The sequence below is a fragment of the Bubalus bubalis genome, chromosome 1, assembly GCF_019923935.1.
Source record: "Bubalus bubalis isolate 160015118507 breed Murrah chromosome 1, NDDB_SH_1, whole genome shotgun sequence".
Lineage (NCBI taxonomy): Eukaryota > Metazoa > Chordata > Mammalia > Artiodactyla > Bovidae > Bubalus > Bubalus bubalis.
In genome coordinates, this window is record NC_059157.1 from 26,265,293 (window position 1) to 26,291,681 (window position 26,389).

Below are 26,389 nucleotides of genomic sequence, written 5' to 3' on the forward strand. Positions count from 1 at the left end.
GGTGTTAATTTGTATATATTTGTTGTTTATCAGGAAGTTAAATGAAGTTCGAAAGAGGTTGAATGAACTAAGAGAATTAGTTCATTATTATGAGCAAACATCAGATATGATGACAGATGCTGTGAATGAAAACACAAAAGAAGAAGAAACTGAAGAATCAGAATATGATTCGGAGCATGAAAACTCGGAACCTGTTACTAACATTCGGTGAGAACTTTTTTCAAGTTTGTTTTTCTAACATACTCATTCTAATAGTACTTTTAATATGGAACAGAAAACCCTCAGTAGAGTGCTTACTGTTTGCATTTTACTTAAGCTTTTCTCCTGTAAGTCTGCTGTTTGGTCAGTGTAATCTTAACATGTCCTGTAAAGAAAAGCAAGTAGGGATTTATTGAGTACAGAAGTTTAGTAAATTTGCTGTTTGTTACATCAAATATAAGTTAATTATAAGAAGTATATAATTTCTCATTTTCCTGCGTCTTTATTTTTTGGTGTAATTTTAATTTTCTTTGTTGTAATTTTGATTTTTTTAGATATTTTTCTTCTTAAATTTCTGAATAGTTGAAGCCAGTGAAATGCAGGAGCCATTTATTTAAAAGATGAAATAGCCAATGATGTTCATAGTTTGGAATTATTTTTATTAGTAGTTCTAAAACTTTGATTTTTTAATATTACATATATTTTTTTACCTTAAGTAACTTGAGGCTGTTTTCCTTCCTTTCAGAAATCCACAAGTGGCTGCCACCTGGAACGAAGTAAATAGTAATTCTAATGCACAGTGTGTTTCCAACAATAGAGATGGGCGAGCAGTTAATTCTAACTGTGAAATTAACAACAGGTCTGCTGCCAACATAAGGGCTCTAAACATGCCTCCTCTTTCAGGTATGATTGACTCTATTCACAGATACTTGTACCATATTCTTGGGAAGTGGATTTTCTTTCTTTAGAGCTCTTAATTAAGTTCATTAAGTTACTGCATTTCAGTGATACATATTTTCAGCAGATTGTCGATACAATAGAGAAGGAGAACAGGAGATGCCTGTTGCACAAGGTCATGAGGAGGAGGAGGAGGAGGAGGAGGAAGCAGAAGATGAGGCCCTCAGTGGAGCTTCACTGTCTAGTCACAGCAGCAGCCTGATCATTGAGACTCCTGAAGATGCTGAATTTGAACATAAGATCCAGAAGCTTATGGCTGCAAAACTGAAACTTAGACACTTACAGAACCTTGTAGCCATGGTGCAGGTAAAAACTGCTTTTTTTTTTAATCTGTCAAAAAATGTATAGTCTTATAAGGTAAAATGTGTGTATATGTTTGATAATTAAGTGGGTGTAAGTATACTAGTATATGTTTATTGGATTCTAACTATATAGTAGTTTATATGCTCAGCACTTTACATGCCATATTATCAGAGATCAGCAAACTTTTCCTAAGGGTGAATTAGTAAATATTTTAGGCTTTGTGGGCCATACAGTTTCTGTCATAATACCCAGCACAAAAGCAGCAATAGACAGTAAACAAATGAGCATGGCTGTGTACCAGTATAACTTTATTACAAAAACAAGTTTGTCTTCCTGCCAGAGATTCTAGTTCTGTATCATGTAGAACTCAGTAGCATCTCAATTAGGTGGATATACATACAGACTAGAAATGTTAATTAGCCACAGTTGTACTATTGTCAGAGCCAGAGTTGAGACTTCTGGCTGAGATCTTAATTCACTTGATGTAGAAAAACCATATGTTGTCTGAATTTTATTCAGTAAGGCCAAATAAGTAAAGTTGGACCTATTAGCTGTAAATTTAAAAAAAGCCATTTGTATATATGAACATAAAATTACATAATTATTAATACACTTCTAGACAGTGTATTTATTGACTGTTGTGGTTCAAAGTTATGACTAGCTCTAAACCTTTTTAAAAATGACTAAACTTGTAAAAATCAGTCCTTTTCATCTGTTACATATATATTTCTGTTGTTTTCTCAGCAGCGTAATCACTGTATAGAAGTATCCTTAAGAGTGTTTCTAAAGTATTCAAATTTATATGATTTTTGAAATCCAGAAATTTTCTGGTAAAATTAATCATTTGTTTTCATTTAGGTTTGCTTAGCTTATGTTACATTGAAAAAATGAAGTGTATATAACCACACTAATAAATGTATAGAAAAAATTTTTTTGGCGAATAAAAAATTTCAAGTATTATTTACAACCTCTTTTGAAATGCTTATTTTAAATTACTCAAGTGAAAGATGACTGTGTACTTTATTTTAAAATAAAAGAAATATTACTCATAAACTCCCTCTGAACCTTCATAATCCCATTCTCCTTCACAGAGGTTGCTGTGCATTTAAATCAGTTTGCAGTTGTAAACAAAAATTACATAAAAGTTTTGTTTTTTATTTCTTTGTGTTTATATAGATTATATTATTTTACAATTTGCTTTTTTTCCTACTACACATGTCAGAGATTTCTTCATATCAGTGTGTTGTTTTTCAGTCACTAAGTCATGTCCAGATCTTTGCGACCCCATGAGCTATAGCATGCCAGGTTTCTCCGACTTCATATCAGTGTATATATAGCTGTCTATATAATTAAACATAAATAATTATGAAATATAAATAATACCTTATATGTTTATACATATACATTGTTGTTCTGTTGCTAAATCGTGTCTGACTTTGCAATCCCACGGACTGCAGCACACTAGGCTACCCTATCCTTTACTATCTCCTGAAGTTTGTTCAAATTCCTGTCCATTGAGTTGGTGGTTCTGTCTAACCACCCCATCCTCTGCAGCTGCCTTGTTTTTTAACCTTCAGTCTTTCCCAACATAAGGATTTCCAGTGAGCCAGGTCTTTGCATCAGGTGACCAAAGTACTGGAGTTTCAGCTTCAGCATCAGTCCTTCCAGTGAATATTCAAGGTTGATTTCCTTTAGGATTGACTGATTAGATCTTCTTGCAGGCCAAAGGATTGTCAAGAGTCTTCTCCAGCACCACAATTTGGAGTCATCAATTCTTCAGTGCTCAGCCTTCTTTATGGTCCAACTCTCACATGTGTACATGACTAATGGAAAAACAGTAGCTTTGACTATATGGATCTTTGTTGGCAAAGTGATGTCTTTGCTTTTTAATATGCTAAGTTTGTCATATCTTTCCTTCCAAGGAGCAAGCATCTTTTCATTTTGTGGCTGCAGTCACCATCTGCAGTGATTTTGGAGCCCAAGAAGACAAAATCTGTCACTGTTTCCACTTTTTCCCCTTCTGTTCGCCATGAAGTGATGGGACCAGATGCCATGATCTTAGTTTTTTTAATGTTGAGTTTCAAGCCTGGTTTTTCACTCTCCTCTTTCATTCTCATCAAGGGGCTCTTCAGTGTCTCTTCACTTTCTGCCATTAGAGTGGTATCATCTGCATATCTGAGCTTGTTGTTATTTCTCCCAGCAATCCTGATTCCAGCTTGGGAATAATAAATCAGAAATGGTGAATAACTTGGTGGCTTAGAGATGAGTCAGCTTAACTTCAGGTTTATGTTTATTGGAGCTCTTTCGTTTTAGGGAAATGACATGTATGAAAAAAAAACTGCAACCCCAAAGGATTAAGGGGCCTTGTCCTGAGAGCTTTTTAAAAAATGATCCAAAACTCCCCAAATTTTTATATGTTTAAGATTGATAAGTTTTATTTATTTTATTATGGGTAGTTTTCTTTTGCTTGTGCCTTTACTTATATCCTTTTTTTCCAAGGGACTCAGGAGAAGTTCAAAACAATTATACAGTTACCATGATTATATAAAACTATCATTATTCCTGATTAGATTAAGTGAGACGGCTTATATGTTCTGTAAAACCTTATGATGTCTTTTAAGTCTCCACATGTACATCTGATGTATTTTAGTCTGTAAAACAATGTGTTAGTGCCCTCCAAGAGTAGAGTCTCTGTTTTCTGTCCTATGGAAGTTCTATAATCAAACCCCACTGGCCTTCAAAGTCAGATTCCCTGGGGATTCCCAGCCCCTTTGCCGGATCCCCAGGCTGGGGAGACTGATGGACCGCTTAGAATCTTCACAATAGTGCAAGAACTTCTTTGGTAGTATTGTTCTCCAATTTGTGGGTCACCTACCTGCTGGGTATAGGATTTGGTTTTATTATGATTGCGACCCTCCTACTATCTCATTGTGGCTTCTCCTTTGTCCTTGTATGTGGAGTATTTTTTTTTGGTGGGTTCCAGTGTCCACCTGTCGGTGGTTCAACAGCTAGTAGTGATTTTGGTGCTCTCTCAGAAGATGAGCCCTTGTCCTTCTGCTCTGCCATCTTGAACCAATCTCTTGTAATACAACATGTATTACATCAGTAATTCTGTAGTCAGTTACTTTTAGTGTTGGAGTTTGTATCAAGTGTTCAGACACCCTCATATAACAATCTGAAACTTCAGGGTATTTTTTTTCTCATACTTTGGTTTTTCCACTTATTGTGTGAAAATGCCTCATGATCCATTTTTGGTATCTTTGGGTTGCAACTCAGTTCTTTTTAAGCTTACTGTATTAGTAATATATTAGCTTAGCTTTTAGATCCATGAGAAGACCAGAGTAACACCATGTCTAAAAGCTTAAAATGGATTAGACAGGTTTGCAATCTAGTCAGCTTTAACTCTTTAAGATTTTACTATAATTCTATATCTAGCAGTTACAGTTTCAGTTGATATCTGCAGAGAAAGCATGTATAAAGTGTACAGTATTAAATATTTTTAAGAAAATGTGACAGATGACCTCCAGTCTTAACAGTTTAATAAGTACATTAATTTTAACAGAAGATATGGACCTACTGTTAGGAAGATGAGTAATTTTTTGTTGTTTTTGTTGTTTTTCCAGTGACACATTTGAGATGGTAGTTTCTCATTAGCTTTTCTCTTGGGAGCCATTGGTACTTGTTTCATAAACTAAATACCAAAGTGAGGAAATGGAAAACTAACTGAGCAAGTGATACTAGACATAAATTATTAAATTGTTGATATAAAAGTTATATATCTGAAGAAAAATGATCTCATATCAAGAGTTCCCAGCTTCACTGATGCAGTTTTTATCTTTTTCATATAAGCTGGTTTTTGATAGTTCACAATCTAGTCAAGGAAGGAAAAGTCAAACTAGTATTTGCCAGTACTGGGTAATTGGCAGCTCAAATTATTAATGTACTGTTTTAGTTTTAGTACTTTATTTCTTGTCATTGGTAGAAGATGAACTTCATTATTCTCTAAAAATCATATGCTTTCCCTACTGCTTTCAATTTTATGTGAATTTTACAACCGAGTCATATTTTACTAAGTTATGAATTGGATAATGTCTTTACATATCAAGATAATTTTAATATAATGATGCTATTTTAGGACGATGATGCAGCCAATCAAGGAGTTACTTCTGTGGAGGATTTCTTCCCAGCAGAAGACACCAAACAAAATGCAAATAACACTAGAGGAAATGCCAATAAAACACAGAAAGATGCTGGAGTAAATGAAAAGGCAAGGTATGTTAAGCTTCTGACTCATGTCATAAAAATTTAGTGCTTGTTAGAAAGTCTCCATAGGTACTCTACTATATCATGTTTAATGCTGTTATCAGATTTATTGGAGTCCACAAATATAATGTCAATTTAATTATAGGGAGAAATTTTATGAGGCTAAACTACAGCAGCAACAGAGAGAACTCAAACAATTGCAGGAAGAAAGAAAGAAACTGATTGAGATTCAAGAGAAAATTCAAGAATTGCAAAAGGCATGTCCTAACCTACAGGTAATTAGGAAATTTCTTTGTTTGTCTGAAGAAAGATGTTTAAAGCCTTAATGTCAATTGAAAGTACTCCTTGTCTTTTCCTAGTACTAATACGATAGATTTATAAATCTTTCATGATTAAAGAAATGGAGGGACAAATGAAATGGGTTAGGGATGTACCTTTATACTGTGAAAGATAGCATGTATGAATTAGCTCTGATTATTTACATTCTTCACTTGTTGGGCTGCCTGGCTAGTGATTCAGAACATGTGTGTTCATAACTATTTATTATATTAAGATATTTTGGTTTGAACTTTGCAGTTAAGGGAGAAGCATTTCCATTTCTTACTGGTCTAAAATTACATGGTAAAGCTGTTAAGCTACCGTGAGTTTTTTTGGAAATTAAAATACTGTATTTGTAGTTTGAATATTATATGTATATATGCTTATTAAATGGTACCCCACACATGGGTGTTTGAGATTGAGCAGAGACTGTACAGTCTTTGTTCATGTCATGTAATCAGGAGTAGGGTTAATACGGGAGGGAACTATCCATTCTTTTGGAGGTTTTTCCTACACTTTATTGTTATGAATAGCTTTATTTATGAGTCAGGTTTTGTTTTCAAAGAAAAGGAAATGTATCAAGTGATATTTCTAATATAACTTTGTTTTCTAGATGTTTATCTTTTATTCTTTGTCTATGTCTTTTTTCTTGTTCCCAATCTAAATACCAGAGGAATATATGCTAGAGTTGGGTTGAGTATATGACATTTTCCACAGTAATGTTTTATTCCTCATGTCCTGTTGTTCTGGAGGGTTAGTAATACTGATCATCTTTAGCCTGCATTTTCATCTTGTTTTCTTATGTTAGGTTTTCTTTGAATCATGATGGCAATTGAGGTGTGGCAATAAAAAACTAAATATGGTACCAAAGCCCTAGAGAAATGGTGAATAATTGCTTTTATGAAATTAACATAATTACTTTAATTCTTTATAATAGTTTTTATTAATTCTTTTTTAGCTGTCAGCTGCTAGTGTGGGTAATTGTCCCACAAAAACACATATGCCAGCTGTTACTTCATCCCCAACCGTTAATGAAAATGAAGCCAGTACAAACAAATCTGGTTTTGAGCCTCATGATTCTTCAGTGGTAGATAATGAGGTATTGTATATTGCACCTTGTTCCTGGGTCTTAAGTCATATCTTAAGGAAGAAAACTGAATATCCGTGAAATATGTTTTTAAATGTAGCCTATTATGTGGTTTTAAGTTGTGGAAAGAAATAATTTTTTCCAAAAAGTAATTAAGTTGAGATACTTCTAAATATCTTAAGTCTTGCCCTTTATTAACAAATATTTGGCAGACTTGTATGTAAGGAATAGTTACAGTAAGTAGTATTCATTTCAATTAGAAAAACTTGTCCTTTGGCATTTTATTTATATGTGATTTATGGAAAACATAACAACTTTCTCTCAATAGTTGATGAGGTTAATATGTCCGTGTTCAGTTGCTTAGTCATGTCTGACTCTTTTGCAGCCACATGGACTGTGTGGCACAGGCTCTTCTGTCCATGGGATTTCCCAGACATGAATGCTGGAGTGGGTTGCCATTTCTTCCTCCAGGGAATCTTCCTGACCCAGAGATGGAACCCGTGTCTTTCATGTCTCCTGACTGTATTCATTAAGAATTAATGGTTGCCTAATTTTTTCTAATTTATTACTAAAATAGCATTTTAACCTTCATGGGTGTCTCAGTGTAAAAAGGATAGAGTCAGGATAGAAATTTTTGTTGGTATTAGCAATAGTATTAACCTGTTTTTCTTTAAGGCTGAAACAAATCCAGTATTTATAGTAAATTGACTGTAACTTTTGAAATAACAGGTATGGTCAGATATGCGAAGACATGAAATGTTAAGGGAGGAGCTACGACAGAGAAGAAAGCAGCTGGAAGCTCTGATGGCTGAACATCAGAGGAGGCAAGGTCTGGCTGAAACTGCATCTCCAGTGGCTGTTTCACTGAGAAGTGATGGATCTGAGAACCTGTGTACACCTCAGCAAAGCAGAACAGAAAAGTAAGAGAGGTGTTTAAATCAGTTTAAAAAATACCACCAATTTAACACTTGTAGGATAGGCAGCCTCATTTTCCCTCTGCATCACAGCACAAGTCTGCTGTTGCAGTGAGGCTTGGGTATTATACATCACCTTTGTGACTCAGTGCAGCTACTTTCTGTTGTAACTTCTCATAGCATCACTTTTCTCTCTTTAAAATTTTTTTTTTAAAAATTACTAAGACACTTGACCAAACTGATAGAGATTTTCTTGAGGGTTTTGATCTAGAAAACTGTCACTCAAGGAAAAGTTAAAAGTTGAGGGAGGTTTACTTTAGGAATGAGTCCCAGGGGATATGATTACTGGTTTAATTTATTTGAAGAATTGTTTTGTGGAAGTCAGAGTAAACATTTTATATGACAGCAGTTGGAGAGTAACAGCCATCTCATAGTTAATTATCCCTAAATGAAGTTTTATATACATAACCCATGTATGCATATACATGTATATATATTTATATAATTTTTTTTGGTGAGGGGTACAGAGTTTGTTTCATAGTAGGAGGTGAAGTAGCTCATCTCCAGAATGATCTGTATTTTGTCTCTTAATCTCCAGAACAATGGCAACTTGGGGAGGTTCTACCCAGTGTGCCCTAGATGAAGAAGGAGATGAAGATGGTTACCTTTCTGAAGGAATTATTCGGACAGACGAAGAGGAGGAAGAGGAGGAGCAAGATGCCAGTTCCAATGATAACTTTCATATGTATCCTCCAAACAGTGCAAATCATAATTCTTACAATGTAAAGGAAACTAAAAATAGGTTAGTTTCAGTGTTTTAACTTTTTGCTTGATTTTAAAGAGTTTCCTGTCTTTCTGACACCAAGCAGTTCTTCAGTTATCTGAACCAAGTGCATGTTTCACTACATAATTCCAACACTAACTACCTGGAGTTGGCCAGACTCCATGGGTTAGGAGACTCAGTCCCAAGAAGAGTGCCCTCACTTCAGACACCACTTTAAAGTCTCGAGTCTTCAGAGCACCTGCATTTCTGTATGACTTGGCTATAGATTTTGGGATTTCCGTGGCTTTGCTTTGCTGACAAAGGTCTGTATAGTCAAAGCTATGGTTTTTCCAGTAGTCATGTATGGATGTGAGAGTTGGACCATAAAGAAGGCTGAGTGCCAAAGAATTAACGCTTTTGAACTGTAGTGCTGGGAAGACTCTTAAGAGTCCCTTTTATAGGAAGGAGATCAAACCAGTCAATCCTAAAGGAAATCAATCCTGAATATTCATTGGAAGGACTGATGCTGAAGCTCCAATACTTTGGCCATCTGATGCTAGGACCTGACTCTTTGGAAAAGACTGATGCTGAGAAAGATTGAAGGTGGGAGGAGAAGGGGGTGACAGAGGATGAGATGGTTGGATGGCATCACTGACTCAATGGACATGAGTTTGAGCAAACTCAGGGAGATAGTGATGGACAGAGAAGCCTGGTGTGTGCAGTTAGGACATGACTTAGCAACTGAACAACAACAGCAACAGCCTCTTTCATGTTCCATAATTTGCTAAAACAGCTCATAGAGCTCTGGAAAATACTTGTATTTACTGACTTATGAAAGATATTACTCAGAGAAAGAGATGTGTAAAGCATGGGTGGGTTGAGAAGGAGCAAAGAGCTTTTATGCCCTCTCTGGGCACATCAGCTGCCTAGTACTTCACTGTGTTCAACCCAGAAGCTGTCTTCACCATGCTGTTTAGGAATTTTTATGGTGATTTCTTTACACAGGCAGAATTGATTAAGTCATTGGCAATTAAGCTCAGTCTCCCTCCCTGGAAGTTTGGGGAATGCTGAAAGTTCCAACCCAACATCTGGTTGGTTTTTCTGGTGACCAGTCCTCATCATGAAGCTAACTAGGGTTTGCCAAAAGGAGCGCATGATGAATAACAGAAGCAGTCGGCACTCAGGAGATGGTCAGGAGTTAGGAGCTCTGTGCTGGGAACCTGGGACAAAGACCACATAGGGTGTTTACTTTATCACAAGAGTACTGTTGTCAAGATAGATTCCAGCTCGATAGGAGGAAGGTTGATTATCTTTGATCTTCACTCTTGTTTTGGGGAATTAAGCAAAAATAAAAATCATAGATAGTAAAAAAAAGATGTATCAGCAAAGATGTCTACTGCATTGTTATTTATAACCAAAATACATTTCATGTATAAAAAGATGGTTTAAGTAGTTGCACTTGATGGGGTGTTCTGTGGCTAAGCTTAAAGGCTTGAAGAGTGGGAAAATGCTTGTGATAAAGTATCCATAATAACTTTTCATTTTGAAGAATACAGAATTATATGAACTCTTCTCTGTAAAACATAAGTGAAAAAAGACTGAAAAGGAATGCAAAGTGATACTGTACAAGACTAGAAATCCAGAATTTTTCTCACTCTATTTTACATACATTTTAAGTCCAGTGAACTTAAAAATGGAATACAGGCGTATGGGACCAAGCAGGGTATCAAGGTTTTTTGCTAGATTTAAAATATACATAATTACATAAAATGACAATGCTTTAAATCTTGTGTTAGGTGGAAGAACAATCGCCCTTTTTCAGCAGATGGAAATTATCGTCCTTTAGCCAAGACAAGACAGCAGAATATCAGCATGCAGCGTCAGGAAAACCTTCGCTGGGTGTCCGAACTCTCTTATGTAGAAGAGAAAGAACAATGGCAAGAACAAATTAATCAGCTAAAGAAACAACTTGATTTCAGTGTCAATATTTGTCAGACTTTAATGCAAGACCAGCAGGTAAAGTTTACTCTGCAAGTAAATTTTTTTAATCTTGTTTTTGAAGCAGTACACATTTTTCTCAAGTCATTGGTAACTGTTATGGAAAATTTTTTCTTTCCACAGACTCTGTCTTGTCTGCTACAAACTCTTCTCACGAGTCCTTATAGTGTTATGCCCAGCAGTGTTGCATCCCCGCAAGTGCACCTTATAATGCACCAGTTGAATCAGTGCTATACCCAGCTAACGTGGCAGCAGAACAATGTCCAGAGGTAATTTGCTCCTTAGAAGTAGTGAGAATGTATACTCAGTGCTAAAACTCAGTTTTAGCATTGGTTTGCAGTGTAAAAGCAAGGGTTTTACAGTTACCTTCTGGGAGAGAAGGGCTGAACCAAATTGCATTTTTGAATCTTCTCTGATTCCTGAGAATTTTATAAGCAGTGATTTTTGCCTAATGTTTCCTTTTAATTCTGTGGACCAGACTTAAAAAAAATAACTATGGTTTTCAGCTTTACACTTAACCTTAGGTGAAAGTGTTGTCATTATGCCTATCTGATAGAAGTGCTAAGTGTAGTTCTTGTTCCAAAGGCTAAGGTATTAAGCGTGCAGCACAAGCAAATATTTGTTATAGTAAACATCAGAGCAGCCAGTTTGTTCCACATACCCTTTTTTGTTTTGTTTTTAATTAACTGTTACTTAACATTATAAATACTGTTATATTTATTATTATAAATAGAATAATATTATAAATATAATAAATATAATTATGGCTGGGTTGGATTTTCGTTGCTGTGTGGGTTTTTTCTCTAGTTGCAGTGAACATGGGCTACTCTGGAGTTGGCACAGGCTTCTTATTGCAGTGGCTTCTCCTGTTGTGGAGCGTGGGCTCTAGGGAGCCCAGGCTTCAGTAGTTGTGGTTCTCAGTCTCTTGAGCACAGGCTCAGTAGTTGTGGCACGTGGGCTTAGTTAGTCCATGGCTCGTGGGATCTTTGCAGACTAGGGATCGAACTCATGTCTCCTGCATTGGTAGGCGGATTCTTTACCACTGAGCACCAGAGAACCCTGTGTTCCACGTACTGTTGAATCATTTTATATATATATATATATACACACACACTCACACACTTTGTGGATATACTTAACATAGATGGTAATGTAACTAATCTTTAAATTACTGACTCCTTCAATTTTTATAGGTTGAAACAAATGCTCAGTGAACTCATGCGCCAACAAAATCAGCATCCAGAAAAACCTGCAAGCAAGGAAGGAGGCAGTGGTACATCACACCCTCCTTCTCCCAGTTTATTTTGTCCTTTCAACTTTCCAACTCAGCCTGTAAATCTGTTTAACCTACCGGGGTTTACTAATTTTTCGTCATTTGCACCAAGTAAGTGGCCAAAAACTTAAAGGAAAATAAATAAATGCAGAGTCCTTGAGAATAACATTTGTCTAATACATGGATTTTTATCAGTCATTTTTGGAATGGTAGGAAGTGTTTGCAAAGAAAAATATAAATTCTTTTCTACTTTAATTCTTTATAGTGAATGTTTAAACTGAATATGGTTGCTATTGAAATAAAGTTATGAAATGTTTGCTTAGTCCTAACACCTTTAAATTATTCCACAGCTATTTATCAAAGAGAAAGAAATTAACTTGTCTACTGACTACTATACATCAGGTACTCTGTAAGATATTAGGAGAGGAGAGGTGCACAGGACAGCACCCTTCTAGAGGAGTTTTATGTCTTCGTAGGGAGATAAACCTCTAGGCTAAGGGTGACTGTTTGGTTCAGGCTCATATTTACTTTTATTTAGTTCAGACTTTTTTCAGACTTTCTCTACCTATCATGTGCCATACAGTATATAAGTGGCTGGGATTCAAAATGAGTAAAGCTCATGCTTTAAGGAATTTAAGAGTCTAGTGGAGAAGCTAAAAGTGTCAGTAAATGCTTGGTGCTTTGTCATGGGTGCTGTAGGCTTGGTGCAGGTGGGGTTGAATAGCCTGCTTTTTGCAGGGACCGGATTGTCAGCAAATCTAGAAAGGGATAGTAAAGCTAAAGAACCAATAGAACTTTTTTCCAGGGAGTTTAGAAGGGAAAGGACTTTCTGATCAGTGGAACCACTTAGAGTTGCAAAGCAGGGGAACAAGTGTATCGTGTAGAGAATTTAGAGGTCATAAAGTGTGGCTGGTGTTTTGGGCCTTGGCAGGGGCAGAGTAGTTCATGTGCTGGAACACAGCAGAGGCCCTTGTGCTGGGCAAAGAAGCTTGGACTTTCCATTGCTTACTAGAGGGGACACTGGCAGAGGACTTTGGGCCGAGGAATGGCATGAAATTTATATTTTAGAGTGATGACACTAGTCATAGTGTTGATTGAGACTGGGGGGACAGAGCTGAGAGTATAGATGGTGAACAAAAGGCTATTGCAGTAATAGCAGGAAGGGGACGATAGCTTGACCTAAGGCATTGGCAGTAGTGATAAGAAAAAGGAGTAATTTTAAAGATGTTCTGGAGTTAGAATGATCAGTTAGATGGGTCGTGAAGAGAGAGGAGTTGAAGGTGTTTGCCAGAGAATATATGAAGAGAAAAAGGGTTGGGAGGGTTTTGTAAATATAAATATCCATATATCACAGTGTATTTTCTTAATGGGATTGTAAAAGTAATGGTGTTAAACAGTTAACAAGTTTTTTAGTTCTTGAGTGTGGGTTAATACTGGCAGTAAATGTTTTTTGACTAGGCTGTTTAAGTAACAAATAATTTATATAGGCAATTACACGTACTGTTCGTTTTTGTCATAATATGCCTTCTACCCATGGCAGCTCTGTTCAGAGACTGTTCATTCTTCATCATGTAGTTCAGTTTCCTGAAACCTTGTTCCCCTTCTCCCCCAAGTTGTTAGTGGCCCCTTTGCAAATACCTCTGATGCAGCACTGTATGTTCAAGTATGTGATTATATTTTACTTCTCAGTTAGATTGGAAAGAACCTGAGCTGTGGAGTCATGCAGACCTGAGATCTAACTTTTGCTTTCATTTACTAGGCATTTGATCTCTAAGCCTATTTTCTCACTAGTAAAATAAATACAGCACCTATTTCACAGCATTGTTTTGAGCATTGGGAGAAGTAACACGTAATGCGCCTACAGTAGAGACAAATGCACCTGCAGTAGAGGCATGCTTACTTTGATAAATATCATGTATTATTTTTTCTAACTTTTAACTCTTAAGGAGGTGGGGATCGATATTTATCTTTGAATCACCAGTGCTGAAAACGTAGTAGGACTGAGCTGTAAAATAGTGTTTAAATAAATGAGTGATGCTGTTTAGTTGCTAAATCGTGTCCAACTCTTTTGCAACTCCATGGATTGTAGCCCATCAGGCTCCTCTGTCCATGGGATTTCCCCGGCAAGAATACTGGAGTGGGCTGCCATTTCCTTCTCTAGGGGATCTTCCTGACCCAGGAATCAAACCTTCATCTCCTGCATTGGCAGGTGGATTCTTTACCACTGAACCACCCTGTTAGTTTATTTTAATTAGTTTTTTGTTTTGGTGGATCGGAATGGCACATTTAATTAAAACTATCTTTCAATTTTGTTTTAAGGTTAAAGGTGCTTCTGTATCTTACCCATTGTTTTTATTTACTAGGTATGAATTTCAGCCCTTTATTTCCTTCTAATTTTGGAGATTTTTCTCAAAATATTTCTACACCCACTGAACAGCAGCAACCGTTAGCCCAGAATCCTTCAGGGAAAACGGAATACATGGCTTTTCCAAAACCTTTTGAAAGTAGTTCTTCTATTGGAGCGGAAAAACAAAGGTACTTTATTGTAAACATAATCCATTATTTGCTTAAGCGTCACTTGGTGATTATATGTATTATATGTCATTTGAAAATGTAATTAGGGAGGATGTTTGTGATTGTTTGGCTTGAGAGTGTTGGGAATGAAGCTTGGACTTCTTGCCAGAGGTCTCTCAGCCATACCTCTGCTGCTAACGCTGGTTCAAGAACAGTTCAGAGTTTTGATCAGAGTGTCCTGTGGGATTCAGTTTGAAAGGATAAGACCTAATCTGTAGAGTGTCTTTGGCCTTGATTTCATACCTTTCTTTAAGATTATAAACAGTTCACTGTTCATTGGTTTAGAACTGGAAACTAACGTTAACTACCGGAGGATGGTTTTTATAAAGTGATGACTTGTTTGATTCATAGCCCCTGATTAGAGTATGTGCCCAGGGTGCATCCAGACGTAATGTTGAGTGCTATTAGATTGTAAAAACAAATTTTGCCAAGAAAGTTTTAGTGATACATACTATCAGTCATAGTCAGGATTTTCTTCGTTTCTCACACATTTACTATTTTTTCAATGTGATATTCTTCCCAGTTATAATTTTGACTCAAATAGTGTGAAAGACTTACTGGCCCAGGTTAATCATTCTCTAAGCATTTTTATGGCTCAGTAAATAAGTTTTTTATGATTGTTTTAATCCAGAAAATGATTTTGATAGCCAGCTGGTAAAAATATTATAACCTTTTTATTGTTATTTCCGTCAGAAAAACTTTAAAAGGATGAAAAATTAGAGATTTGTTGAGCCTAATACTTGTTCTGTCAGAAGTATCTGTATGATTTTGTCTTTCCTGTTCCTTTATAAATATATGTCACATTACTTTCCTTTTAGTTATGTGTTGGGGCATGTCTCAAGCTCTTAGCATTTTGATAGTTTTTAAATCATGAACTTTTTTTATTTTTTACTTAATTAACAACAAATTCTTAGAATTTGACTTCATGTTTGTCTTGAGGAATCCTGGGATAGACTGCCCTGAACTTGTTGATGCCTTTTCTTAGCTGTACTAACCACTTTTTCCTACTAAGTCTCATTTTATTCTGTGAAAGTATCCTATTGTCAGAGCCTGAGACCGTGTTTAGTGCTCAGTTGCCATTCAAAAATGATTTAAGCAATGGACATTTATTCAAAGCCTTAGCCTTCCTGTTGAAAGGTCCCTACTTCAGTATTAACTATATTTTATATGTAATTGGTAGTTAAAAAATAAAGGATGGATCTGGATATTACTGTTTTAAATATTTGACTACTTCAGATTAGACCTCATCTCGCTAAAATTTCAGATGTTATAGGTTCTCTGAATTAAATGGCTGGAGATAACAAAGAGGTCAAATGAAACATTGTAGTCTTGAGCTGGGATCAGGAAACTGTTCTTATAAAGGCCTAGCTAGTAAATATTGCTAGAGATAGAGATAACCATTTGTTTATGCCATTTTTGCACAGAAGCATTCATAAACAGTTATGTAAACATATAAATTGCTGTGTTCCAATAACATTTGATCTATGATTTGTGAAGTTTGAATTTTATATGATTTTCATGTGTCACAAGCTATTTTTCTCTGTTTTTTCCCCAACTTTTTAAGAATATAAAGCTCATTCATAGCTCTCAGGCCATACAAAAACAGGCAGCAAGCTGAATTTGGCATGTAAACTGTAGGTCTGCTGTCTTTATCTTGAGTTACTCCCTGTAGATCAGTGCCTCCCAAATTATATTCTTAGGAACACTGTTGTCCATGTCAGGTTCTGTAATAAAAAGTTTTGTACATCCTGTTTACTGTGTTCCCTTCTAAGACATTTATTAAAGGACATTGGCATATTAAAAGTTCTGAGAAGTGCCTGTTTAACTTTGTTTTGCCCATTTTCCCCCAGACTTAGATAACCATTGAATTCCTGTTAACATATTAAAGGATGTTTAGTAGATAAAATTTGGCAAGTGACACTAGACTAATAGAGCTAAACGAGGTTTAATGTGCAGAGAAATTACTAGTTATGTGGCCAATTGTCTTCACCAAATTCTGGTTATATTTGGACTGCTGTAGGTGACACAGATCCATGTATGTTTCCAGCTATGGTTCTTTTTCAGTTGTTTCTATGTTTTTTTTTCCTTTTATGTCCCATCCTCCCTTGATTTTTCTTTCCCACTCTTTTTCATCTTGAATGTTGGTTCTTTGTAACTTGCACTAGTGAAAATGGTTTAGTGAGAAAGATCCAAAATTAAATTTTAAAATAATTTAGTAAATTAGTCTGTGTAATGTTTTCATATTTAATGTATATTTGGTGAGAATATTTTTATAGCCTGTTGACAATTTTTATTTATCTGACTCTACTAGTACACTACAAATTAAGTATATCTGGAGTTTTCCATAGACATAGAAATGTATCATTGTAATATATAAAAACTTATTTTCATTGGTAAGGAATCAAAAACAGCCTGAAGAGGAGGTGGAGAACAGTAGGACACCATGGTTTTATGACCAAGAAGGTGAAGTAGAAAAGCCATTTCTCAAGACTGGATTTGCAGTGTCTGTAGAGAAAACAACAAATAGTAATCGCAAAAATCAACTAGATACCAGTAGGAGAAGACGCCAGTTTGATGAAGTGTCCTTAGAAAGCTTTAACAGTATGCTTGACCCAGTAGATCCAACAACAGTAACTAAAACATTCAAGTCAAGAAAAGCATCTGCACAGGCCAGCCTGGCATCTAAAGATAAAACTCCCAAATCAAAGAGTAAGAAGAGGCATTCTACTCAGCTGAAAAGCAGAGTGAAAAATATCGGTAAGTACTGAAATTTGTTGACTGTTGATAAACGTAACTATTGGTAACCTTACTCTCACTGTTGTAAATAATTGCAGCATGGCTAGATGTGCAGGTGCTGTTTAGACCCACTTGAACAAAGTCATTTTTTAGTTACCTTTGAGAACATTTTAAATAAAATGTATCAAGTAGGATTTAATGTTGTAGATATTTTAAAACATGACATTTATTCTTTTTAGTGCCTTCTTAAAACTTCTTATGTTTCCTATGTATGGTGGTTCCTGTGAGCTTGGAAGTTTTTACTCTTCTATAGTTTAATATTACACATACCACTTTATTCATGACTTCTGGCTAGATCTGTAGGGATTCATGTAAAGAAATGTGGCCCTCTAACTACATTGCAGTCTTTGAATATCATGTAGGTGAAATCACTTTTGAAATGTTTGCTCTTAATCCTTCAGGAATTGAACCTTAGCTAGTACGGTAAAGCATTAACCCATATTTTATTGAAGCTTGTCATTGAGTATCACATTAAAGTTCTCTTTATAGTGTTCACTGCATGCCACTATTTATGATTTTTGAAGAATTTACTGAAGTCTACTGCTAGATTAAAAATACATTTATTAGCTAAAATCTGGAACATTATAGCTAAACAATGCTCCTTTCAGTTTGCAAGGGACACTTTTTGACTGTAGCCTTGAAAGGTTGTTGTGTGTTTAAGGATATAGTATTTGGTGCTTGAGAACAAAATATTCTAGGCTTATAATCAGAAAAGTTTGAAAACTGACTGCACCCACTGACTCCCTCTCTTGGAAGCTACAATACGTATAAGTATAGTAGGAGATCCAACCAGTCCATCCTAAAGGAAATGAGTCCTGGGTGTTCATTGGAAGGACTGATGCTAAAGCTGAAACTCCAATACTTTGGCCACCTGATGCAAAGAGCTGACTCATTTGAAAAGACCCCGATGCTGGGAAAGATTGAGGGCAGGAGGAGAAGGGGACAGAGGATGAGATGGCTGGATGGCATCACCAACTCAGTGGACATGGGTTTGGGTGGACTCCGGGAGTTGGTGATGGACAGGGAGGCCTGGCATGCTGCGGTTCATGGGGTCGCAAAGAGTCAGACATGACTGAGCGACTGAACTGAACTGAACTGAAGGGTCCTAGGGCACTTTGCAGTTAAAAATCCACTTGTGAACTTTGGCAGCATTTATCTCAAGCATTTTTGGATAATGGAACCCTTGAAAAATCTGATGAAAACTATGAACATGAAAAAAAATACATGTACATTTTTTTTTTCCATTTCAATACTTCATGTATCCTAAAATCCTAGACTCTTACCTCTACTCCCATGTAGAGAATATGATTTGATGGTTAAACAAGTGGATTTGAACAGGGGCAGAATTTTTCTCAGCATATGCATTATCATCCTTGAAGTAACTTTTCAGTTGTGTAGGTTTGGGAGGAGCTGGTTACCTAGCAGATTAGTTAGTGATCTGAAACCATCCAAATGAATGAAAATACATTTGTACCTTCTCCATGGTCACTCTTGGTGCCACTAGATAACATTTGAGTAGATAGTGATCACTTAGAGAGAGACTGTCTAGGTAACTCTGAACATCATATTGAAGTACAATACTTGCCCCAACAAAATGCTCTTTTGTCTTATGAATAAAAGGAAAGAAACTAACATTTGTTATCCCAGCATTCTCTCTTGCAGCTAATTAATTTGTGTGTATTAGGACAGTGCTTCTTAAATGCTAACATTTCATACAGATCTCCTTGGGAATCTTGTTTAGTGTCAAGAGTCTGATTCAGTCAGTCCCAGGAGGGACCTGATAGCCTTCATTTCTAACAAGCTCCCCAGGATTGGTGACTGGTATTGACATTGTAGTCTGTGGACTACAGTTTGAGTAACAGGGTCTTAGAGACTCTCAACCAACATTTGGCCATGGCTACCTTAACCTGGAAATCCTGGTGTATTTGTATTTTTGAAGTTTGTTTAGTCTGAAGAATTATGGTTCCAGCTATATGAGTCACCTTTTTTTCTACCTTAAGGCAAAGATGGACATTCTAATCTATTTGCTCTCATATTTAAGTATCAAAATACTTGCCCAGAACACACACATTTGTCAGAGGCATTTAAGACCATCTGTCAGTGAGAGTTCCCCTTTAAGGCTCGCACACAAAGATAAAAGACCTAATAGGAGAACCAAATTAATATATGCAGAGTCAAAATAATATCTAGCAAAATCAAATGACCTAAATGCTTGCTGTTTAGAATGTGAACCATGGACAGGCAGCATTTGTATCATCTGGGAGCTTATTAGAATTGGAGCCTCTTGGGCCTTACACCAACACCTTACACCCACATTGCTTTTCAGTACACATGTTAGCAAGATTCCAGGTGTTTTAATTTGAGTATATGCACATTAAAGACTGAGAAGTGCTGAACCAGACTACTAATTTATGCTTCTTTTGTTCTCTTTATGGGATAGGAATAGCCATGACTTCTTAGAAAAAAGAATGTTTACTTTGTCTTAAAGGAATTAGGGATGGAGGTTGATAGAGGGAAGATTGGAAAGCATTCCAAATTGTAGGAACAATAAGAAAAGTAGTATAGAGTCAGGATGAAGCAAGAAGAGAGTTTGAGAGAACTGCGGAAAGAAATAGGATATGGCAAATAGACCAGTATAGTGGGAGTTAAATTGCTGTCTTGTGAGATAAAGCATAGACATATATACTGTCCCGAATGAACTGTTAATCTGGTTTTTTGCACATGTTGACAGTCTTTCAGAGTTAGTATGCTAAATCTTCACTTAACTTTGTTTCCCATAGAAGGTCTTTATGAAGATATGTATTATTGCATGCAAAGTAAGATTTTACAAATTATGTGCTAATCATTTTTCAAACTTCAGTTCAAATTCAGATTTTATGAGTTTAGCATGATTTCTTGGCATTGCTGGATGGGTACTTGAATTATCAGACATATAACTTGGTTATCAGACCCATAATTTGGCTCTGTCTACCAGGCCTGTTTCCTCTTTTGATGTTATTAGAGGAGTAGAAGTTGTTGAGATGGTCCTCGTTCTTTTGGGAAATTGGTTGGGACTGTTGGTGTAATGACTTTGGGGTTCTACCCAGCCCTGAATCTTTCCATTTCTTTCCCCGCTCTTTGTGCTCACTGAAGACTGAGGTTAAATAAATTGTCCAGCATCAGGCAAGACAAGTCCTGACGGATGTGGCCCTCTTTAGACCCAGAGAGTTTATTGGTCACAAAGTCAGAGAAAGGAAGGGTGGCCAAAAGCGCCAGCTCCCTGTGTCCCTTATCCCACCACAAGGGCGACACCGAGACGGCGCTTGCATCGTGAGTGGTGGGGCACCCTGTAACTTCGGAGCCAGTGCTGTGCTGAAGCTAAGCTGCAGTACAGAAAGGACATGTGCCCTCAGTGCTATGAGCCAAACTTGGTCTCATAATTCATCAGAGCCCAGGAGGAGGTGAGAAATCCTTTCATGAAACCTTTCAGGGGAGAGAGAGAGGGAGGTTCCGAACTGTGTTCCATGTTACAGGGGGACAATAAGGCCTTCTCCCAAGACTTAGATTCATTGATGATTCAGTCCTTCTCTGTGTGGGTACATGGAAGGTCTCTAGGAAGCCATGGCCAAGCTGTTTCCCTATAATGGCGACTTAACTGGCTGTGTCAGCCACTTGTGCTGAGGAAAACAAAGGAGGTAAGGGAAGGAATGATGACGTGAGACAGGAAATAACCCCCTTATATGAATAAGGGAGAAGTATCAATAATCTCAGATATGCAGATGACACCACCCTTATGGCAGAAAGTGAAGAGGAACTAAAAAGCCTCTTCATGGAAGTGAAAGAAGAGAGTGAAAAAGTTGGCTTAAAGATCAACATTCAGAAAACTAAGATCATGGCATCCGGTCCCATCACTTCCTGGGAAATAGATGGGGAAACAGTGGAAACAGTGTCAGACTTTTATTTTTTGGGGCTCCAAAATCACTGCAGATGGTGATTGCAGCCATGAAATTAAAAGACGCTTACTCCTTGGAAGGAAAGTTATGACTAACCTAGATAGCATATTGAAAAGCAGAGACATTACTTTGCCAACAAAGATTCGTCTAGTCAAGGCTATGGTTTTTCCACTAGTCATGTATGGATGTGAGAATTGGACTATGAAGAAAGCTGAGCGCCAAAGAATTGATGCTTTTGAACTATGGTGTTGGAGAAGACTCTTGAGAGTCCCTTGGACTGCAAAGAGATCCAGCCAGTCCATCATAAAGGAGATCAGTCCTGGGAAGGAATGATGCTGAAGCTGAAACTCCAGTACTTTGGCCACCTCATGCCAAGAGTTGACTCATTGGAAAAGACTCTGATGCTGGGAGGGATTAGGGGCAGGAGGAGAAGGCGACGACAGAGGATGAGATGGCTGGATGGCATCACTGACTCTATGGACGTGAGTCAGAGTGAACTCTGGGAGTTGGTGATGGACAGGGAGGCCTGGCGTGCTGTGATTCACGGGGTCGCAAAGAGTCAGACATGACTGAGCTACTGAACTGAACTGAACTGATAATAAGGAACATCATAGTTGTTATTGCTGTTGTTATATCAGCTGGCCTGGCGAGTTATTACTCTGAAATATTACTAACTTTAAATCTCCTGCTTTCCTGGAGAATTACTATTAAAGTGCTCCAAAGAGAAACTAATCAACAGTAGTACCCTAATTTTGGAAATCTAGCCCTTGATATTTTAAATCTGCTGCTGCTGCTGCTGCTAAGTTGCTTCAGTCGTGTCCAGCTCTGTGCGACCCCATAGACGGCAGCGAGACTCATGTAAAACCATGGTTTCCCCGCCCTGCCCCCCCCCCACCCCCCTATTTTTGTAGCATCTTAAAAGTTATAGCATGTTTCTCTCAACAATTTCAACTCTTTTGGAGGATGACTGAATTTTTTTTTTTTAACTGTTGGGGAATTAACTGCTCCCTAAAGAGAATTTTGTGTATGTTACATAATACATATTTTATTTTGATTAGAATTCATTCAACACTTTTCAAATGATTCTGTAACAGTAGTCAGAAACTTAATTTCATTTATATAAATATTCTTATTAGAATGTGTGCTTAGTTAGTCATGTCTGACTCTTTGTGACCCTATGGACCATAGCCCACGAGGCTCCTCTTGTCTATGGGATTCTCTAGGCAAGAATACTGGAGTGGGTTGCCATGCCCTCCTCCAGATGATGTTCTTGACCCAGGGATCAAACCCATGTCTCCTGCATTGGTAGGTGGATTCTTTACCACTGCGCCACTGGGGAAGCTTTTCTTACTAGAATAACATACTTCATTTTCTTTGATCTATGTTTGCTGTTAATTAAATGAGCAATAGTACTACCATTCATATCATTTTACCTGTTACTTTTGGCAAGCATACCTTTTATTGCTGTTTTGTGTAATAGTCCATATTAACCAAGAGAGCTCTTTTTCTAATAAGCTTCATGCAAAATGAATTAGGGTAGCTGGAGAATCTGGGAGACCAACAAAGAAATCAGGAACCTATGTGTGAGATGATAAAGTCCTGACTTGAAAGATGGTTTTAGAGAAAGAAATGGAAGTTGAATCCAGATAGGATATCACAGAAAATAAACTGACAGTATCTTGGGAACTTATTTATTACTAACAGCAGCTATTGTGATCTGGAGGTAGAAGCAGCAAGGCTTTAGGATCCACTGGCTCTTGCAAAGAGTATCTGGAGCAAAAGTCAGAGCTCTGTGGTTCTCGGAGAAAACTTGGTTGGAGGAAATCCATACAACCCCTTCTGTGAGAAGGGCACCTCGTTCCTTTCCAAGAGTAGCAGTTTTTTGCCACTGCAAGGTACTAATGGGAAAGGGTGTCATTGGAAAAGGAGGTGGCATCCTGCCTACCCTGAACATGGTAGAGCATATACCTTTGCAGCTGACGAGACTGAGGAATCGAGAGGCTTCCTTTTACTATCTTGATGGGAGGCTGACAACTTACTAGCCAGAACATTACTTCAGTGTAGTCATGAGACTTCCAGGCACTATCAGTGTGCTGCCAATAAAGCTCCCCAGCAGTTGGATCCAGCCCTATGGGTAGATGAGAGTCCTGACTAATCTAGTGAATATAACAGTGCACATAGAAGGGACCACTGGAACAGTGGTCAGAGAGAAGACATAGAAGCTGACCACTGGAACAGGTAAAGTCTAGTAAAAACAATTATTGAAGGAAATACTCACTTGAGTGAAATAAGAATACTTAAATAGAATTATTTTTAAAAAGCAAGTTGAATTATAAATTCTTTAGAACTAGAAAAAATGATTTTCACATTTAATGTCTAGATTGTTTGGAAAAGAGGATGAATGCTGTTAAGTTCCAAATTACTGGCCTAGAAAATCAAAGGGAAGAACTGTGTCATTGCACAGAGCAGAAAGTGCCGCGCCGTGTTTAGTTGCTCAGTCGTGTCTGACTCTTTGTGAGACCATGGACTGCAGCCTATCAGGCTCCTCTGTCCATGGGGTTTCTCCAGGCAAGAATACTGGAGTGGGTTGCATGACTTCCTCCAGGGAGTCTTCCCAACCCAGGGATCGAACCCACATCTCCTGCATTGCAGGTGGATTCTTTACCATTGGGGCCACCAGGGAAGCCAGAAAGTACTAAGAAATAAAAGAAAGAGGGAAATGATTAGAGGCATAAAGACAAATCTTGGGAGCTGATAACACAAGGAGTTCTAAAGAAGGAAAAAAAACAGATGAGAAGGCAATTATTAAATAATAAAAGTATCTTTAATGAAGGAAGACTTAATATTGCAGATTATTGTCTAGCCAGGAGACACAGAGAAAATATACACACCCTCAAAGAGTCCTTTTCTCTGACAAAGAGATCATCTTTACCTGTCAAGACGAAAAGAAAATGTTGGTGTATCCTATCTTTATAGAAACAACGTATGAATGAGATAGAGACCTGTGAAAAGGAGAGGTAACAGTTCAGTAAAGAAAGCAGTAGTTTAATCTCAGTTGTTAATATAAATTCAGAAGTAAAATATTAGCAGATTTAATCTGCCAGTCTCTCAAAAGAATATTAGACTGTCAAAATGTAATCATGATTTATTATCAGGAAATCTGTCAGCATAGTTTATTGTATCAAATACATTACAGGACAAATCATGTAGTCAAAGCTGTAGATTAGATAAAATTTTACATCATTCCTAACGAAAATGCACCTAAAAAGGGAGGCAGTTATTTAAATATAATAAAAGCTGTTAGCTGATGCCAGTTATAAGCACTGTTGTAATGAAAATATTCCAGAGACAGAAATTAACTGAGATTCCCTCTCTGCCACCATCATTATTAAGCTTTTATTTGTAAATTATCTTGGCTAGATTAAATGATTGGAATAATGTTTGAAAAGGAGGGAAGCAGATTTTTTATTTTTTTCTAAGCTAGCCCAAGAGACACTGGAAAATAGCTACCTAAGTTAACTTAAGTAATTATGAAATAAGATTATGAAGTAAGTGTATAAGTATTTATCATAGTATTAATAATACCCAGTAGAAATGGAAGTGGTGGAGAGTATTTTCTTCATAGTAGTATCCAGAGCTACTGGGACAAAAAATGCTAAGGAATAAATTTAGCAAGAAATGTACTAGATCTATAGAAGAACTTTGAAGAACATGAAATAAGATTGAGCAAATATAAAACATAATTGTATTCTTAAGTTAGAATGTGTAAAATTATTTAATGTCAATTCTTTGCAAATTAATAAATACTTCAAGTGAGATTCCATTTTGAATCTCCATGGATTGTTTTTTAAACCGGGGGCAACAGATTTCAAAGCTTATATGGAAGGACAGATGTCCAAAATCAGCTAAGAAAAGAAGTTAGATAGGAGTTGCCTTACCAGATGTTTAAACATACTGTGAAACTTCTGTGGCATTGGAATAAATAAAACAGATGGAATGTCCAGAAATAAAACCCAACGAATAAGGAGATTTAATGTATCGACCAAGCTTGCATTTTAATTCAGTGGGAAAAATATAGGTATAATCCATCAGCTCTTCATGTGGAACAAAATTAAGTTGAATTTCTACCTTGTGCTAGATACCAAAAAGCAAATGTAAAAAAGATTAACAACGAAGCTTGGAAAATTTAATAGAATATACGTATAACCTATGGTTGGGGTAGCACTTCCCTTATAGCTCAGCCGGTAAAGAATCTGCCTGCAATGAAAGAGATCCGGGTTTAATTCCTGGATTGGGAAGATCCTCTGGAGAAGGAAATGGCAACCCATTCCAGTAGTCTCGCCTGGAGAATCCCATGGACAGAGAAGACTGGCAGGCTGCAGTCCATGGGATCACAAGAGTTGGACACGACTTAGCGACTAAACCACCACCATGGATGGGAAAGAATTTTTAGACCAAGTCATATTATTTACAAAAGGCATATAATCAAACGCCTTATTCTTCTATTATGGACGTATATAGACTAGATATGATTCTTACATTTACTAATATTGAAAAATTGTTAACTTGGAGTCTAGTAGAGAATTTGGGTTATGTGAGGTCTACCATGTAGTTTGAGTTGGGGATATATTCACTGAGGTGAATATCAAAGGACAGTGAAGTGTTAGAATTTATTACTGTTACCCCATGCCTCCAAAGATTATTACAAAGATATTTCTAAGACATATTCTTTACTGTTTTGATTTTTTCTTAAACAAAGCCCTCACAACATTATAAATTGAGTTACTCGTACTATTTCACTATGGAAATCAGTTTCCCTTTCAGTTTGAGTTAGTTGCAACTGATAACAGTCGTCAATTTTTTTACTCAAGGGTATGAAAGTGCCAGTGTGTCTAGCACATGTGAACCTTGCAAAAGTAGAAACAGACATTCAGCCCAAACTGAAGAGCCTGTTCAAGCAAAAGTACTCAGCAGAAAGAATCATGAGCAGCTGGAAAAAGTCATAAGATGTAGTAGGTCTACAGAAATATCTTCAGGTATGTTCTGTTTTGGTTTGTTTTAATTTAAGGACTTATTCATCCTAGATTTGAAAAGCTGTATTAAAACTAGCTGAAAATTGATCTGTCACACTTTCCTATCATGTATAAGGTGTTATAGTAGAGTTTAAGTACACAATTCTTGACACCAAAAATGTAAACTGGAAATATTAATATATTTTATTGTTACTGTGAT

General features: G+C 36.9%; 1 protein-coding gene across 25 annotated transcripts in view; it reads left to right on the forward strand.

Moving 5' to 3' along the window:
* PCM1 (pericentriolar material 1) overlaps positions 1-26,389 on the forward strand; it is an 88,602-nt gene that overhangs the window by 31,757 nt on the left and 30,456 nt on the right. For 12 of the 25 annotated variants that reach the window (XM_025279405.3, XM_025279460.3, XM_025279423.3 and 9 more), the window contains 14 exons: positions 34-207; positions 725-882; positions 1,001-1,242; positions 5,375-5,511; positions 5,648-5,777; positions 6,779-6,919; positions 7,637-7,827; positions 8,420-8,623; positions 10,381-10,600; positions 10,706-10,851; positions 11,776-11,966; positions 14,219-14,390; positions 16,828-17,186; positions 26,029-26,193. In XM_025279405.3, the coding sequence (XP_025135190.3) occupies positions 34-207; positions 725-882; positions 1,001-1,242; positions 5,375-5,511; positions 5,648-5,777; positions 6,779-6,919; positions 7,637-7,827; positions 8,420-8,623; positions 10,381-10,600; positions 10,706-10,851; positions 11,776-11,966; positions 14,219-14,390; positions 16,828-17,186; positions 26,029-26,193 (2,630 nt within the window). The remainder of the gene's footprint in view (positions 1-33; positions 208-724; positions 883-1,000; positions 1,243-5,374; positions 5,512-5,647; positions 5,778-6,778; positions 6,920-7,636; positions 7,828-8,419; positions 8,624-10,380; positions 10,601-10,705; positions 10,852-11,775; positions 11,967-14,218; positions 14,391-16,827; positions 17,187-26,028; positions 26,194-26,389) is intronic. The other 13 variants (XM_025279414.3, XM_025279440.3, XM_025279480.3 and 10 more) reach the window with 3 other exon arrangements.